A 16,801-nucleotide genomic window follows, 5' to 3' on the forward strand; every position below is an offset into this window, starting at 1 on the left:
GCGACTTAGTTCGCTGTGGCGACCCCTGATGAAGGGAGCAGCCGAAAGAAGAAGAAAAAAAACCACTAAATTTCTGTTCGGTGTCCTGCGACGACTTCTGTTGTGACTTGGCGCCATTTAAATAAACTGCATTGAATTAAAATAAATATAACGTCCCTACTTCGCAGATTTTCACCTGTCGCTGGGGTGTCTGGAACGTAACCTCTGCGATAAGTGAGAGATTACTTTACTGTATATATATCCCCCCACCACACACACACACACACACGCACACGCACGCACGCACGCACGCACGCACACACACACACTACGTGTCATTCTGATCACTGCAGTTGAAACATGAAGCCAGGGATCAAAGCGACCAGATTTTAAGGCACGCATCACAACAAAACAACGCCCCGTTTGATAATTGGTCCATTCAAATTAAGCCAACGTTTTCATAAAAAGCAACATGAAAGAATTGAATCACATTTTTATTTTCTGCTGCATGAGCAAATAAAGATGTGAAGAAAATGTGTGGAAACTGTTGCAAGAAGCCACGTCTTTAAATTTAAGCTCGGCAGGATGATCCTAAGCTGTGAGAACGCCTGGTGAGGGAACAGACTCTGAAGTGGGTCTGTTGCCTAGCAACCCAGAGCCAGAGAGAACAGTGATGTTGGGGCATTAGGACGTTAAAGTTTGCAGTTTTACCCACAAATAACAAAATAACCTTTGTGAAGGATACATTCCCAAGATGACGGCTTCCAGGCATTTGATGGGCAAAGACTCCCTGATCATCTCTCTGGCTGTTTCCATGAGCCTGCAGGGAGGAGGAAGATGAGACAATGAGTTAGAGGAAGGCCAAGTTAGAAGACGGGAAGAATAAAAGCACACAAAAAAGGAGAGGTAGGAGGTAAAGACTGTGGAGCATCAGATGAGATGAAGGACAAAAAGATAAGAAAACAAGAAGAAGAGGAAGGAAGCAGATAAGAATATTGTTCTTTGGTTTTAAATCTTTAAATTGGATCATTTGGCCAAGTAATGACCAAAAACATGGACACTTGTAGAACTGATGTTTTTGATGACGCTTTACTAATTAAAACACGGATTAAGAAACAGATGAAGGTCTAACAATCCAGATCGTTGGTGTCCACAAGTGAACCTGAGATGATGATTAACACTTTTGTCTCTACAGTTTCTGCTGTAACGACTTGTCACAGTAAGAAGAGACGAGCTGAACTTCAGGCAGTCCAGATGTTTTGTTTGAAAGTCACTCCACTGGCTCCAGGTCAGTTTTAGAAATAATCTTAAACATCTGGTTTGAACGTTCAGAGCTCCTTCTTCAGCCAAACTTCTCTCCTTGCAGCCTGAGGTCCATCTACCATAGTTTGTGCCATATAAGTTGCACCTTTTTGCATAAATTTGTAAATCCTGTGACTTATACACCAAAACAACTAATATACGTTTTTTTTCCCATATTTATAATCCTGTTTGCTGAAATCTGATTATTTCATTCTGACAATGAAAATATTGAACACCACCATTGTCAGCCGCTTGAGGGCCCTCAAGCCATATGGCAAGCCAAATGTCTCATTAATAGGTAAAAGTGGCTATTAATGAGACACTTGGCTTGCCATACGAGCTCCCTTCGTCTCGCTCTGGAACTCCTGGAGCAAACGTCAAATCAGCTGCGTTTTGTTGCACCGCCCACGTGAAATGCAGCTGATTTGACCGTTAAAGTGCATTTATTAAGGAAAAGTTCAACTGAGACACAACTTTACTAGAATGTAGAGCAAACAAATAATTGTTTTTATGTGTTAAATTCTTGTTAAAGTCCTCCCGTGCACGCTCCCGCGGCCGCCATTTGGCAGCCAATCGATTTTTGGCACAACACCGGCCCACGTGACGCGTAATAGATGCGACTTATTTATGTTTAGTTTTATTCAAATTATTAGACATATTCGGACTGATGTGACGTGTACTGGGGTAAGTACGGTACACAGAACCTTCTAATGGTGTCCTCGAGTCCTGCACGTTCTTCAGGACCCAAAGGAACCGATCCATCCAAACAGAACTGTCCAGACTGTGAACGCACCACGTTTATTTGATCAGTTTGGACTCTGCAGAAACTTTTAAAAAGCAGCTCAAGACTATTTTATTCCACAAGTGTTTAGTTAGAATTGGGCTTTTAGAGCTGCGTTGCATTTTGTTTTTATCCGATACATATTTTGGGAGTTGTGTACATTTTATTGGTTCAACTCTAAGACAAACGTGGAGGATGAACGCTCGCTGCAGCTCGTTAATCCCAGGCTCACACTCACTCGCTGGGTTTCTTTCACAGAAAGAGAACACCTCCAGCTACTGCTGCAGTGCAGGAGGTCAGACATGAACTTGGATCTTGTGTTTTACGGCGGTCTGCTTCCTACACATTAAAAGCCAAATGTTGAATTGAAATGCTGAAGTCTGAGCTAGCATGATGTCAGAAAACGTTTCCAGGATTTATTTGTTTCTGCAGCCTTTTCTCCTCTTCTTCGAAGTCCTCACCTCAGGCTGCTCTTTAAACTAATCTGAGACACAGAACCAAGCAAAGCAGGCAAACATCACCGGATTACATCTGGACAAGTACAACTTCGTCCACTCCATCTAAAACCAGATTATATGAGGTCATCAGATTATATGAGGTCTGGTTTAATCAATCTTTACAGCAGTCTGGCCTCAGCAACCTAAAGTTAGCTTCTTTATCGTCTCACGTATTAAACTGATCCAGTTCTTTCAGGTTATTTGTGGTCAGATAATAACTGTAACTCAGAAGTGGTGTACAAGTCACTTTACATCATGATCGACATTTTACACGAAAATTAAATTATGCCATAAATGCATCAACGAGAGAATCAGAAAACTAATAAATGTTTATGAATCATTCGCACTGTTGTGATCCACTTTTCCTCAGAAAATGAACGGAGCTCATTTTACATCCTTCAAATGTTTAGCTCTGTTCACAACCTTTTGCTGCTCCTTTCCACGTTTTGTTCTTCTTCAGCTTCTTTCAGCTTCCTTCTGCAAATTTAAACTGTTTTCAGCTACTTTCAGCTGTTTTCACCTTCTACTAACTTCTTTCTGCTCATTTCAGTTTGGTGTGCTTCTTTCAGATTATTTCTGCAAGTTTTAGCTTTTTCTGCTATTTCAGCTACTATTTTGCTTTATTTTTTTTAGCTGTTTTATGCTAATTTAAGCTTTTTCAGCTAATTCCACATTTTCTGCGCTCATTTCAAATTTTTTCAGCCTAATTCAGCAAAAATGTGCTCTCGCCGCTTCCTCCTTGTAATTTTAGCTTCTTTCTGCCTTTTCAGCTACTTTTCAGCTGTTTTGTGCTAATTTAAGCTTTTTCAGATAAATTCTACTTTGTGCTCATTTCTGCTTCTTTCAGCCTAAATTCAGCAAATATGCGTTCTTTCTGCTCTTGTCTGATAATTTAGGCTTGTTCCTTCATTTCAGCTGTTTTTCAGCAAGTTCTTCTGCAATAAGCATTCACACGTTTCTCTAGTTATTTTTATTATTACTGCTGTAATTGATGTCAGTGGTTCCCAACCCTGGTCCCTGAGGAACACCACCCTGCATGATTGAGTTGTTCCCCTGCTCCAACACTTGACTCAGTGACTTGATTACTTCCTTATGTTCTACAGAACCCTGTTAATCACCCATTTATTACAATCAGGTGTGTCAGCGCAGAGAAACAACTAAAACATGCAGGATGGTGTTCCTCAAGGACCAGGGCTGGGAACCCCTGATTTATGTTAAATTCCTGAAAGGTTCATACACATCAGGTACAAACCTTGATAAAATACACTCAGACATGTTTCGTAAGTGAATGTCTGTATATCTAATGACATGCAGGTGAAATGTTCAGTGTTAAACGTCTTCAGATGCGCTGAACAAATAAAACTTCCGTTCCTAAGAAGACGTCAGCGTGATTTTTAAAGCTGTGGTCCACTCACCCACACAGAGGACGGCTCTTCTTGATTTCAAAGAACTGGGTTCCAGTGTGGTTGTACCTGACACAGACGTTAAGGGCAACAGTTCCAGGTTGGTGTTTTAGTCTGTAAATGTTCAGAGAACAATAAATTTGATTAGAAACAGACTGAGCGTGAACAACTCGTGATCTGGACATTTCTGTCCTGAAGGATACTGCAGCGCCTTCATGTAGTTCTGGACGGCCACCAGCCAGTCTGGGACCGACATGGACGCTTTGAAGGTTGGAATCGAGGGAACGGGATGCTGAAAGACACAACATTAAACCATAAATCAACACGTGCTGACATTTAGAGCTTAAAAACCTTTCGCCATCTTTGAACTGCCGTTTTCCTGAGTCCACCCATGTTTCCTACAGTTAACGTGATAAAACTCGTCGGGTCTTCTGTGAGTTCAAAGAACTTTAATTCAAGGCTGCGGAGCTGAATTCATGCACGACAGACGTTGTGGTGACGGCACATTTTTTTTAAACGGCTAAAAACGAAACGTGTAATTTTCTGCAGCTGTCAGAACTTCACGGCTGCCGGCGGAGAATCCTCAAAGGGTTGTTCACTTGAGAAAGTTTGATGAAACTCGTCTCTCTAAAACACGGCTCGTTTTCTTGGGCCACCATCATCATCATCACAGCTAAAGCCGCAAAAACAAGAAGGGGAAGCAAGCTGTCATGTAGATACTCAACAACCAAAAACCACAGGAAATAATTTCATAAAGCTGTGAGACGCAGGGCTGCACGTCGCCCACATTAACCACGGCACCAACAGGAACCCACAGTAGTAAAAGTGGCGTGTTGCAACAGATACAAAAATAACACGGGTGGTTTAGCAGCTGTTTGACCTCAGCAGGAACCATTTCTCAGCAGAGGCAGATTGAAAAGTGACTCACACTGAAAGAAACCGACTCTTCCTCTGACTCAGATCAGGCTGCGAGCAAACCGGAAGGCCGAGCTAAAACACCAGATCCATCATTTCCTCTGGGTTTTTGTTTCGCTCTGGTAGAGGATGGACCGGAGAACAACAAGGAACCGGAGCTGATGTGTGGCAGCACTTCGACCATTCAAAGCAAATAAAAAAATGGAAAAAGCTTAAAGTCTTAAATGTTATATTGAATAATAAACACACGGTCTTTAAAACAAAATTAGGAATAATTTGCATTAACTTTAGAGAAATATAAAATCTGGGTACGACTGATATTAAAAGGAAATACTAGTTTTTTTTACCTGATCCTCAGGTATTCATTCACATCTGAACAAATATTTATGGTACAACTTCAGCCAAAGCAAAACTTTTAAATTTAACATCTTTAAGTAACGTCTATTTTTGTTCATTTTACAATTTAAACATTAATAAATTAGTTAAAGGTACTCATTAACTGTGATATCAAACATAAAAAGATTATGATGAACTATATTAAATGGTGCGGTTTGAAAGATTTTACTCCAGTAGTTTTCTGATATAAAATTCTGAAACAAGGATCATTTAAAAAAAAAAAAACAGCTGGACTTTATTTAGTAACAGAAGACTTTTGGAAACGAGGGTCGTACTCGATGTCATTTGGCTGAATCCACCACAAAGCACGAGGAAGAGCGAGTCACAAAAGTTGCTCCATTTTTTAATTTTAATTTAGAAGACATTAACCATGAATATGAGAAAATGTTGTTTTTGTTTCTTCATGATTATTTCTGTCTGGTCTTGACTTTGCAAAGAATAACCTGCAGCTGTTACAAACCACACTCACCATGTTCATACAAAAGATTCTGCAGTGGTTAAAATGATTCAGTCATGGAATAAAATGTTTATGTTGACTCAATTCAGACACTTTACATGGACAGATAGAGCTCGAGTTGAAAACAGACAGTAATCTGTAAGAAAACCGATCTGCCAACTGGCCGCTCTTCTTGGTCTGAGGCCAGTCTACAGTCATGCAGACCATAAACCAGTTTGCCAGCCAAGTCCAGTAAACAGGATGTTCTACAGCCACATCATCTGCACGTAAAACCCTCTCTACAGCGTATTACTCTGGCTCCATCAGCTGCCGACACGCTCCAACTCAGAAACTGCTTCCTGGGCCAGCGAGCGGCGCTGGTCCGAGATGACGTCACGAGTATTGCTGCAAATGTCAAAAGTCCTGGACGTCAGACGAACATCAGAGAACATGGGCGATGGCCAACTCCACGGCTTTTGTTCATGTCAACCTTACCGAAGACGACGACGACGTGCCCAGGGCCAAAAGTGACTTTGAATGAATTGAAGGGTCCAGCAAACCACAGCAAACTGGTGCAAAAGGTGCGCGTGGTGATCCTGGCCTCCGTGAAAAATAGCACAGGTAGCAGAAGATTTCGTGCATGATGCAGAACATGGTTTCTCCATGCGTTGCATGGGCTTTGATGAAATGAATGATTTATCCAGCTGCTTCTTTTATTTCACTTTTGTAGCCGGTGTTAGCTTTAATGACTATGGATTTCCATGGCAACATCAGAGCGCTGCGTATGTTTCTCTGTGGCCACGATTGCTGTTTTCTTTCTTTATGGGTGTATGGATGCATGTCAGATGTTTAACAACTCGTTCTTATGGTTTATATGGTTTTATATTTTTGCAATTAAAAAAAAAAACAGCTTTTGTTGTACGCGACTGCACGAGCAGGAAGAGGAATCAAGCAAGTGGAAAAAACGTTCGGTGATCCTGTTACGAGTTTCTGACCTGGCGAACACGGTAATGAAAGCTGAATTTCATTTTAGTACATTTCAATGTATCTTAAGGGACCCTCCCAAAAGTAATTGCTCTTTAAGAAACCCTTGTTTACTGACACTCCCAGCAATGAGGTGGCATTTCTCTCCTCGAGTAATCGGCTTTGGAAACAGCGTGAACTGTAAACTTGCATATCGGCTGACGCTAACGCCCCGTAGCAACAACGTTCGTTGGATACCACCATCTTTTTGCTGTTTCCTTGGTGGGGAGCAAACCACGACTACAGCGCTCACTGTATTGTACTCGAAGTTCTGCTTGTCTGAGCTACGATTACTTGCAGATGTCACACATTGTCTTTAGAAACTGGGACCTGAACTATCCAATAAGAAGTGCTCATCTTCTTGTTTGTCATCTACAGTCGGTTCTAACTGTCGCCATTCATCAGGTGGCGACGAGCCGCTGTGTGATGAAAGGTACAGATTCAGTCCTAAAGCCACTTCCACACTGTGTCCAGATTAGCTTAAAAAACTGTTTTTATTAACATGTTCTGCCTTTAATAAAACCAATTAAAGGTGCTGATTTTAGCTGTTTCACTTCTTTTACATCATCTCTTGGTGGCAAATACAAACACAAATTAGGTGTACAAAATACTTCCTGTATGATAATTATACTTATGAGCAGTAAGAAGAGGTCTACGTTCTTTCTCAACTGCATAACGCATTAACGAAGAGCTCGTTTGGACAGTGATTATTGTCTCTTCTGTTCTATTCTCATGCACTTCCTCTAATCTATCTGTTCCTACTTCTTGTCCACCCTTCCTCTCTACTCTGTTATTACCTCAAACTGTCTTTTTCCCTCCTCCTCTGTCCATTGTTAGCGCTAATAACCCTCTCTCTGACTTGTGTCCACCTTTTCTTGTGTCATGTGGTCTTTTCAGCCCTCCCTCATGATCACCACCTCTTCTGATCCAGATCTACAATGGTTAGACACATGTTTGCAGCAACATTTAAATCTGGTGCAGTTTAAACACTTTGTTCTGTTGCATGGTCGTGCAACTGAAAACAACTTGCTCTTTGTTGTTGGTTGTCCTTTTTTTTTTGTAGACGACAGCTGGCAGTTTCTTTTTCCACTTCAGGGCCTTTATACGCAAAATATGCAAGAATATTCTGGAGAATCGTGAACATCTGTCTCTCTTGTCTTGTTCTTGATGCTCTTGTCTGAGCCTTCTGGTTCATTATTTGACCAGAACAACAAGCAGAACTGAAGCACGTCCATGAAAACGATCAGCCACGAGCACGCTGTGATTGTTGGCAACTATTTTGTGAATGTCCGTCTGAAGGGAGTCTCCAGTTTCTCGAAACATTCATATCATGGGGTTTCTCTGTTTCCTTGTTTGTCGCAGACGTGCACGGTCTCGGTGCTTGAATTTTGAACATGATCCAAAGATTTGTGCAAAAACAGTTCCACTCAGTCCCAGATCTGTTTTGAACCTGTCTCAAGTTTGTTGCAGGAGTCTCCAGCCCGTCTCAAGACCGATACAGCTGTTTCACACCTGCACCGGAGCTCTCCTCTGACTTATCCAAGGTCAATGATCAGGTCTAAAAACAAAAATGATTAATAATAACTTTAAGTACTAGTCTAACTCTATCTTCAGTTAAAAATACATTTTTTCAAACCGTACATGTAACAATAGGCTAATACTTAAAAAAAATGGCCACCCAAATCCCGGCTGCATGGTTGGTTGCAAACACTGAGAATTGTATGCAACAAAAAACATGGCCGTCATTTTAGCCGTTTTCTGCTATTTTGAGCCAACAATGCTGAACAAAAAAATAAACGCAACACTTTTGTTTTTGCTCCCATTTTTCACGAGCTGAACTCAAACATCCAAGACTTTTCTGTTTGACTTTTTCTGTGTGACTTTTTCTCTCAAATATGGTTGTGTTAGTGAGCACTTCTCTTCTGCCAAGATAATCCATCACACACAGGTGTGGCATTTCAAGGTGCTGACGTGATTGTTGCACATTTGTGGTTTAGGCTGACCACAACAAAGGGCCACTGGAAAACGTGCAGTTTTATCACAGCACAAAGACACAGATGTTGCAGGTTCAGAGGGAGCGTGCAGTTGGTGTGCTGACTGCAGGAACGTCCACCAGAGCTGCTGCTCATGAACTGAATGTTCATTTCTCCACCTTGAGCCGTCTCCAAAGGTCTTTCAGAGACTTTTGTCAGTACATCCAACCGGCCGCACAACTGCAGACCGTGTGTAACCACACCAGCCCAGGACCTCCACATCCAGCATCTTCACCTCCAAGATCATGAGACCAGCCCCCACCAGCTGCTGCAACAATCGGTTTGCGTGACCAAAGAATTTCTGCACAAAGTGTCAGACGCCGTCTCAGGGAAGCTCATCTGCTGCTCGTTGTCCTCATCCGGGTCTCCACCTGCAGTTCATCGACGTAACCAACCTGAGTGGGCAAACGCTCACATTCGATGGCATAATGACAAGTTGGAGGTGTTCTCTTTATGGATTTTCACTGTACAGAGCAGATGGCAGACTGCATGTATGGAATCGTGGGTGAGAGGTTTGCCGATGTCAAAACTGTGAATGGAGTGGCCCACGGTGGTGGTGGGGTTAAGATATGGGCACGAACATGGTGCATTGTACGGAGGGCATTTGGAATGCACAGAGACACTGTGATGAGATCCTGAGGCCCGTTTCATCCACGGCCATCACCTCATCTTGCAGCAGGATAATGCACGGCTCCATGCTGCAAGGATCTGAGCACAGTTCCAGGAAGCTGAAAAGATCCCAGGCCGTGCACGGCCAGCGTACTCACCGGACATGTCACCCACTGAGCATGTTTGGGGTGCTCTGGATCAGAGTTTGGACAGTGTTTTACTTCCTGACAATATCCAGCAACTTCACACAGCCGTTGAGGAGTGGACCAACATCACGCAGAACACAATCCACAACCTGATCTACTCTGTACAAAGGAGGAGACAAGACAAAGCAGACCGCTGTCTCCCCCCGCCCCCCCTGGCTGCACGAAGGCAATTGTTTTAATTCTGAACCATTGTCCTGTATGATATTTACTGTAAACCACGTCTGCTGTGTGAACATTAAAGCTTAAAGACAACTAAGCAGAACAGAGCAGCTGGGAGAGGGAGATCATGTTTCCTGCAGTCCAGATATCTTTAGAGTGGGACATCCCGAGGGATGCCTTTTACGGTGTGCGTTTGTGCCGAGGTGTTCCTTCACGAAACAGTCCAGTTATTTTATCTGGTTTTACAAAAAATAAATGGAAGCCTTCTTAGCTCACGGTTTTGGGTCAGACACAAGTATTAAAGTGTGGCATTTATTTGCTGCGAGGCTGCAGGCAAGGGTTCAGAGGAAGAATGTCGTAAAAAGTCTGTAAAACATGCGATGACTGGACGCAGTCTTTGTAATCTGTATAAACACGACAGCTGATGTCCCCCGTCGCTGACGCGTTTGAATGTTTGAGTTTTTCGTAACTGAAACCGAACAGGGAATGAAAGTAAACCTTAATGTTTTGGGTGCAGGATGTTCAAGTGAGTAGGAGTGACACTGTGGAGACAAACTGAGGGAGATTTACTGTTTCATTGCCTGTTCAAGGCAGCGCAGAGAGATGGATCCAGGAGGGAGCCATGTTCTCCACCACCAGGAGCAATGGTGGAGAGCCAGGGGGTGGCCACTGGTGGCTTTGCCCACCATAGATTATTCTACGACCACCCCAATCATTTGAGAACATTTTACTTTTAAGAAATATAAACACCAGAAATTATAGTTTATTCATATAATAGTGGTGGCCATCTTGGATTTTGATGTGGCAACCCAATTACTGATAGTGTCTTTTTTATGCCCAAGTGCAGCAAAACACCAAAATGTCAGTAAAAACATGTTGCCTATTTGTCAAGTTGTCCAGCTTACAAGGTTATATATAAATATATGGCAGCAGCCATCTTGGATTTTGACGTGGCAACCCAGTTTTTGAAAGGAAGCTTTTTCACACCTAGCCAGCCACTAAAATGGAAGTCCGTACCTCACTTAGTTTTCAAGTTATCATGCTCACAGCGTGCATGGACAGACGGAGGGTGTTCCAATTCCCTCTCTTTCCTCCGGGACGGGGGACAAAATTATCCAACACAACTAACTACCGGTAAATATTGTTAACTACTTCTCTCTATGTTCGGGAATGGAACCGATTGTGTTCTAAGTTTAAAAAGCGTTTTAATTTATTTTGATTATTTCCTGAAATATCAGTTCTTTTCAGTTCATCTTCTCTACAGCCCCCATGTGCTAATGTCCAAGAACAGAACCTAAACAGCAACAGGTTCACGTATCAGAGGTTCTGCTCTCATCCTTTGTTTAAGGAAAATGTTAAACATGTTTCCGTCCAGATCAGATTGTTTTAAGAGTATGACGTGTGACAAGAGTCAGAGAGAGAAGTTCAAATCTCTTAATAAAGTGTAAATCCTGAGTTTTCAAAAGTATTCATTCAAAACTAAGATACAAAATTAATATTTTAAACTAAAACGTAAGCTTTGCTTCTATGTTGGCTTGTACAGATGCAGCTGTTGTGAAATTTGTTTCTTGTTTTTTATTCATTTCTCTTCGTAGTCCAGTTGGTATTCAGAGATTATCCTCTACCCAGATTGTATTTGAGGGATTATTCTGTTGCTCTCAATACCCTCTTTAATGAGGGCGTTGAGAGCAGAAAGAAGGTCAGTGATGACGTGCACACAAAAAGCTGTTTTTATGAAACATGCATCATTTTTTAATAGCAACCTCCTCCTACTCCTGAATATTCATGATAAAGTTCATTTTTATGTGGATTGGGATTAAAGAGAATCGTCTTAAATATGGATCATGTTTCATGCAAACATTTTGAATTGACAACAGAAATCTAACACAAGTCAAACACTTTTGCATCCTTCATTTTATTTCTCACTGTCCTGAAAAGAAAGTCCTTCTTTAGTCTCCACTCCGTCCTTTGTCTCCTCGGCCTGAGTGCAAAGTCAACCGGCCGGGTCAGGACACCAGCAGCTGTACCTGTGGTCACATCTTGCTTTTACACTTTACGCTCACACAGAGCGAGCGAGCAGCGTGTCTCTTTAAGAAAAATGGGAGGGAAGCCCCGTGACGTGACATGGGCTGTCTCTCTTTACTTTATTCAGTTCTCAAAATGGCGGACGCTCGGTGCGGTTTGAGCTCTTCAGCATCGCGTCACGCCCCAATGCTAATCTACGCTTGATTTCAGGCGTGCAGTTGCCATTGCAGTCTACGTTGGAGCCGAGGAATATAAACTTATCCACCACGTCAATCTCGTCATCATTCATCTTAACGCTGATGCTGGGAAACACTGTCTAGTTATAAAACATATGGAGTAACTTTAAAGTTACGACAATGATTTCCACAAGCTTTTTAAAGCCTCTCTACCAAAACGAAGCCCGGATTCAGAGCGGTGTTTGTGTTCCCATTCGTCCAGCTGGTGTCAGAAACACAGAGTGGAGCTTGGTGCTGCCAGCCAGGTCACTAACGACCACACGGCCAATTAGGAGAAGGAAAACAACACCCACATTCCCTCCTCCTCATGAAAACAACAAGCAGTCATGATGATTACTGATGAGAAAATATCTAGGTGAAAAGTGCACAATGGATGAAAATCATAAATGTTTTTTATTTCTGGTCTGAAGCATTTCTTCTGTTTTATTCTGCAAAAACAACAAACACTGAATCAAGACTGAAAAAAGACCCTAATGTCACTGCAACTGTTGCCACTCGTTAAAAAACGATTAAAAATGCATCAAACTATAATCAAACTGTTTCTCTGACTTTTAGAGTTCAACAGCACATTACAGAAAGAAACCTAATTTCATAAGCTCTTAAACAATTGATTTATTAGTATTTTATCTAATCACTTACAGGATCCTGGTTTGTTTTGTGTTGCCTTTAATGAAGAAATTAAGCAACACTTTCTAACCAGCATCTACTTCCTGTAAGTCTGCACGAGCTTTGTTCCAGTGTGACAAAGAGTCAGACCATGACAAATAAATAAAAAAACAGACTTAATGCTCCTCGACAGCTATGACGCCTCATTTAGCGCAACTGTCGTCATGGTAACGCGACGCATTCCTGTGTGCGCACAATTCAAAATGTGTATTTGTGAATAGAACGGCTTGACATAATCGCCACGGGCACACCAACTTCTCCACAAACAGTTCTGCGTCTGACTGGGAGACAACATGAGATGCCCTGACTCGTATTACAGATGAATTCCTCTCTGCTGCAAGAGATTCACAGGGACAGAGTCCAGCTGCAGCAGATGTAGTTTGGTGCTAATAATTATTCATACCTATTTAAAAAAAAGTTGTCTAATTAAAACTCCTAATTATACAGAATATGATGCTTCAACTGGAATTGAATATGTTGAAAAGTGCAAACACTGATCAAAATAAAGATTACTTTGTGTTACGATAAAACGGAAGACATCTGGATTTTGTAACAACAATGCATTTATCATAATATAGGTGCTACATTAAAACTTAATAAAAAATTAAATTGTCATTTAAAGATAAAAAAAAAAATGCTAAAACATTCACATTAAAGCGCGTTAAGTGTGAAAACCTGCTCCTTGTCTCCGTTTATGATTTGTAAACAAATCAAAGCAACCTAACAGTTACATAAAGACACAAAACTGAACCCGTCTTCATCAGACAGTGGTGAGACCAGCTGTGTTGTGTGCTCTGGACACAGAGACATGGACAAAAAGACAGGAGACAGAACTGGAAGTGTCAGAAATGAAGATGTTGAGGTTCTCCTTAGGAGAGACAAGGATGGAGAAGATCAGGAATGAGATCATCAGAGGTACAGCACAGGTTGAACAACTGGGAGATAAAGTTAGAGAGGACACACTGAGATGGTTTGGACATGTCCAGAGGAGGGACAGTGGTTTGGACATGTCCAGAGGAGGGACAGTGGTTTTATTGGTAGAAGGATGTTAGAAATGCAGCTGCAGGAAAAAGACAAAGGGATGCAGTAAGAGAGGACATGGAGGTAGTTGGAGTGAGGACAGAGGACACAGAGGACAGAGTGAGACAGAGAAGGACTCACTGTAGCGACCTCTTAAGAGAGAAAAGTCGAAAGAAGAAGAAGCGCACCGCAGTGTTTGTTGTCGTGCCCGTTAAAGTGTCCGATTACTTCATACAGCTGCAGAGCCACAGCGACCTCCATGAAAAAAACATTCATAAAAAAACATCTATCACTAAACACACATGATCTGCTGCGGTCATGTGAACACACGTGACGTCCGTCTGTGTTGGTACTGTTACTTTGGACTCAGTGTGGATGTTCCACTGGAAAAAACAAAGCAATGTCTGCCTCAAAATATAAAAATAAAAGATCTGATTATGAAGCAAGAGAGAGAAGTGGTCCTTGAGGAAATTATTAGCGTGAACGCAACTGAACATTACAGCTCGTTTGTTAAACACAGAGTCTTTCAAAGTAGCTAAAAGACAAAAAAAGAGAACTTAAAAAAAAAAACAGAGATCTGCTCAAACTGTTCCACAGATCAGCGGGTTAATTACAGAAAGATTTTTGATCTATTATCACAGAAAACATAAAAAGTGTACTGAATTATACAAATCATCTTGATGCTCATTTACAACTTAAAAACACTGAGCGATAAAAAAAAAAACACTTACCTTTGGAAGGTATGTAGCGTTTCTTATCCTGTTAACCATCTCCTGGCCTTCGGGATGCACAGCAGCCACGTGGGACCACATCCTCTCCCAGGTGACGCTCTCAATGGGGAAACCATTCCGATTAACGTAGAAAAGAATCCCGCCATCCTTCTCCTCCTCCTCGGGGGAATGGTTAGGAGGAGACGCGGAGGACTCCTCCCGAGTGCTGCAGCGCAGGAGGCAGTGCGAGCTGCTGCTCTTGGAACGGGCATACCTGCTCAGCTTGGCCGGGGAGGTGCTGGTCCGGCTCGGGGAGTTGGGTCCGGTCATTGATCCCAAGAGAGCCAGGAGGAAGAGGAGGAGGAGGAGAAGTTTAGGATGGGCAAGCCTCCTCCAGCTACAAGTGTTTCCTGTTATAATTTAGTTTTTGATGGTCCATGTTGACGACATGCAGGCAGACCTGGCAAAAGGACAAAAACATTTTAGTAAAATAAATCAAGTGTGCATTTTGAAAAGCTTTTGAAAACATGTTTAAAGTACAAAAAAAGCTCTGCAAGTCCATAAAGCAGTGATTTTAGGTACTTTCCATTGAACTTGTTCACATAAATTCTGTCTACTTTCTAAACAGAAAAGAGACAGTTCAGCTACTGAGTTTGGATTATTCATTATAATAAATCATATAAAATGTGCACCAGCAACAGCTGATCTTGGTGCAAATATTAGTTAATAACATGGTAAAATAAAAGGTCCAAAGTAAAGAGTAATATATCACGTTAGATGGTTCTTTTGATTATGAAATACATAAAATAGAAGCAGCTCGCAGGGTTAACGATGCAAAAGAACAGAAATATGACGATTTAAAACCCAACACGTCTTTAAGGACGTAGTCTACGAAATAAACATGCACACAATAGTTTGACAGTGTAGAAAAATAAACACCTGGCCTTTATGCTTTAATAAAAATCATTGGCCAGTGAGCTAACAAGAGCACAGTCAAGTTCATGTCAGTTTCCGCTGCAATATTCCACCCGTTAATAACCCACCCCCGCCGAGCTGCACAGCAGGAATACATTCTCTCAAAAAAAAGGCGGACTCTCCGGGTTCGAAGGCATTCCACGTGAAGAACACTCGTGGAGACGAGGCAGGTTCCATTCATAAAAAGCCGACGTTGTCCACTGCGGGCTGACAAGTCTTGTTTTGGTTCGAGGCTTCAACTTCGCCTCGTTTTGTTTTTTGTCAAGTTAGCACGCGCCACCGACCGGAAGACTTAACTTCCGCTAAAGTACAGTTCAAAATAAAAGTGGAACGTTTAACGACTACAAATTTTACTAAGAAAAACAGCGGCAGCATGGCCGTGAGTAAATCTTAATTGATTTATATATTTTTTTAAAACATCATTATGAGTTTTCTATTTAAAGCTCTAAGATTAACTAAACCTCGGTTCACGGTGTTGTTTTATTCTGAAAGTCCCGCCAAGAAGATCCGGTGTTTTGCTAGTTAGCTTAGCCAACTCCGCTTTATGTCTTTGGTCGCCGCAGGGGCCATCGCCTCCCACCAGCTCAGTCGCGAATATTTACCTCCTCTGCGCATTCTCCTGTTTGCAGACTTTCAGGCTCCTTGGTATCTACTACCTCTTTCGAAAATCTGACTTCATCATGATAAAAAGGCTTCCTTAATCCGTTACTTTACATGATTAAATCATTGAAGATAAAGCGGATGCCAAGCCCTCCTCCGTATCCGTCCTCGCTCGTCGAATCTCGGGCAGCCTCCAGAGAGCGCGGCTTCTCATTGGTCGAGTGTACAAAGAGGGGCGGGTCTAAGTGTATTCTTTACCAAATTTGGCACTAAAGCTGCGCTCTGATTGGTTGATTTTGACAAATGATGTGGCCAACAAGTGAATTGCAACAAATGGTACTGGTGCAGAACTCTGGATTATTTCCCATCCACCGATTTTACATTTACAGTATAATGACAGAAGAGTCCCAGTTGAGGTTCTAACTATTCACTTTATAAGGTGACTATGAACGTTTACACAAGGACTATAATAAAAAAAAGAAAGTATGATTAAATAACAATTAATTAATTAACAGCAGTTTACATTTAGAAATGGTATTGAAATGGTACTTTTGTAGTTTATTTTACGACTCCCCCATCTGGGCAAACATATATTTACAGGCTTGACAGGTAAACTCTAAGAAGGGGGTGTAAAAGCATTGTTTTAAAAATATAAAGTGTCAGATTCTACAGAAAATAGAAAAAAACAGAACATGGATCCAATTGTGCAATTTTTGATCATTAATAATCAAAGGGAAATTGGTGAGTCCTGCTAAACTCTCTTGTGCTAACTAAGGCTTAAACTAATGAATATATATATATATATATATATATATATATATATATATATA

General features: G+C 41.6%; 1 protein-coding gene across 1 annotated transcript in view; it reads right to left on the reverse strand.

Moving 5' to 3' along the window:
- The window catches only part of vash2 (vasohibin 2), a 31,606-nt gene extending 15,446 nt beyond the window's left edge, over nt 1-16,160 (reverse strand). The window contains exons 1-5 of the mRNA XM_037685670.1: nt 15,974-16,160; nt 14,418-14,856; nt 4,166-4,254; nt 3,975-4,031; nt 725-799 (exon numbers count right to left, since the gene is read on the reverse strand). Of these exons, the coding sequence (XP_037541598.1) occupies nt 725-799; nt 3,975-4,031; nt 4,166-4,254; nt 14,418-14,726 (530 nt within the window). The 5' untranslated portion in view covers nt 14,727-14,856; nt 15,974-16,160. The remainder of the gene's footprint in view (nt 1-724; nt 800-3,974; nt 4,032-4,165; nt 4,255-14,417; nt 14,857-15,973) is intronic.
- Between the last annotated feature and the right edge of the window lie 641 nt (nt 16,161-16,801).

The sequence above is a fragment of the Nematolebias whitei genome, chromosome 12, assembly GCF_014905685.2.
Source record: "Nematolebias whitei isolate Nwh7 chromosome 12, NemWhi1, whole genome shotgun sequence".
In the NCBI taxonomy this organism is placed as follows: domain Eukaryota; kingdom Metazoa; phylum Chordata; class Actinopteri; order Cyprinodontiformes; family Rivulidae; genus Nematolebias; species Nematolebias whitei.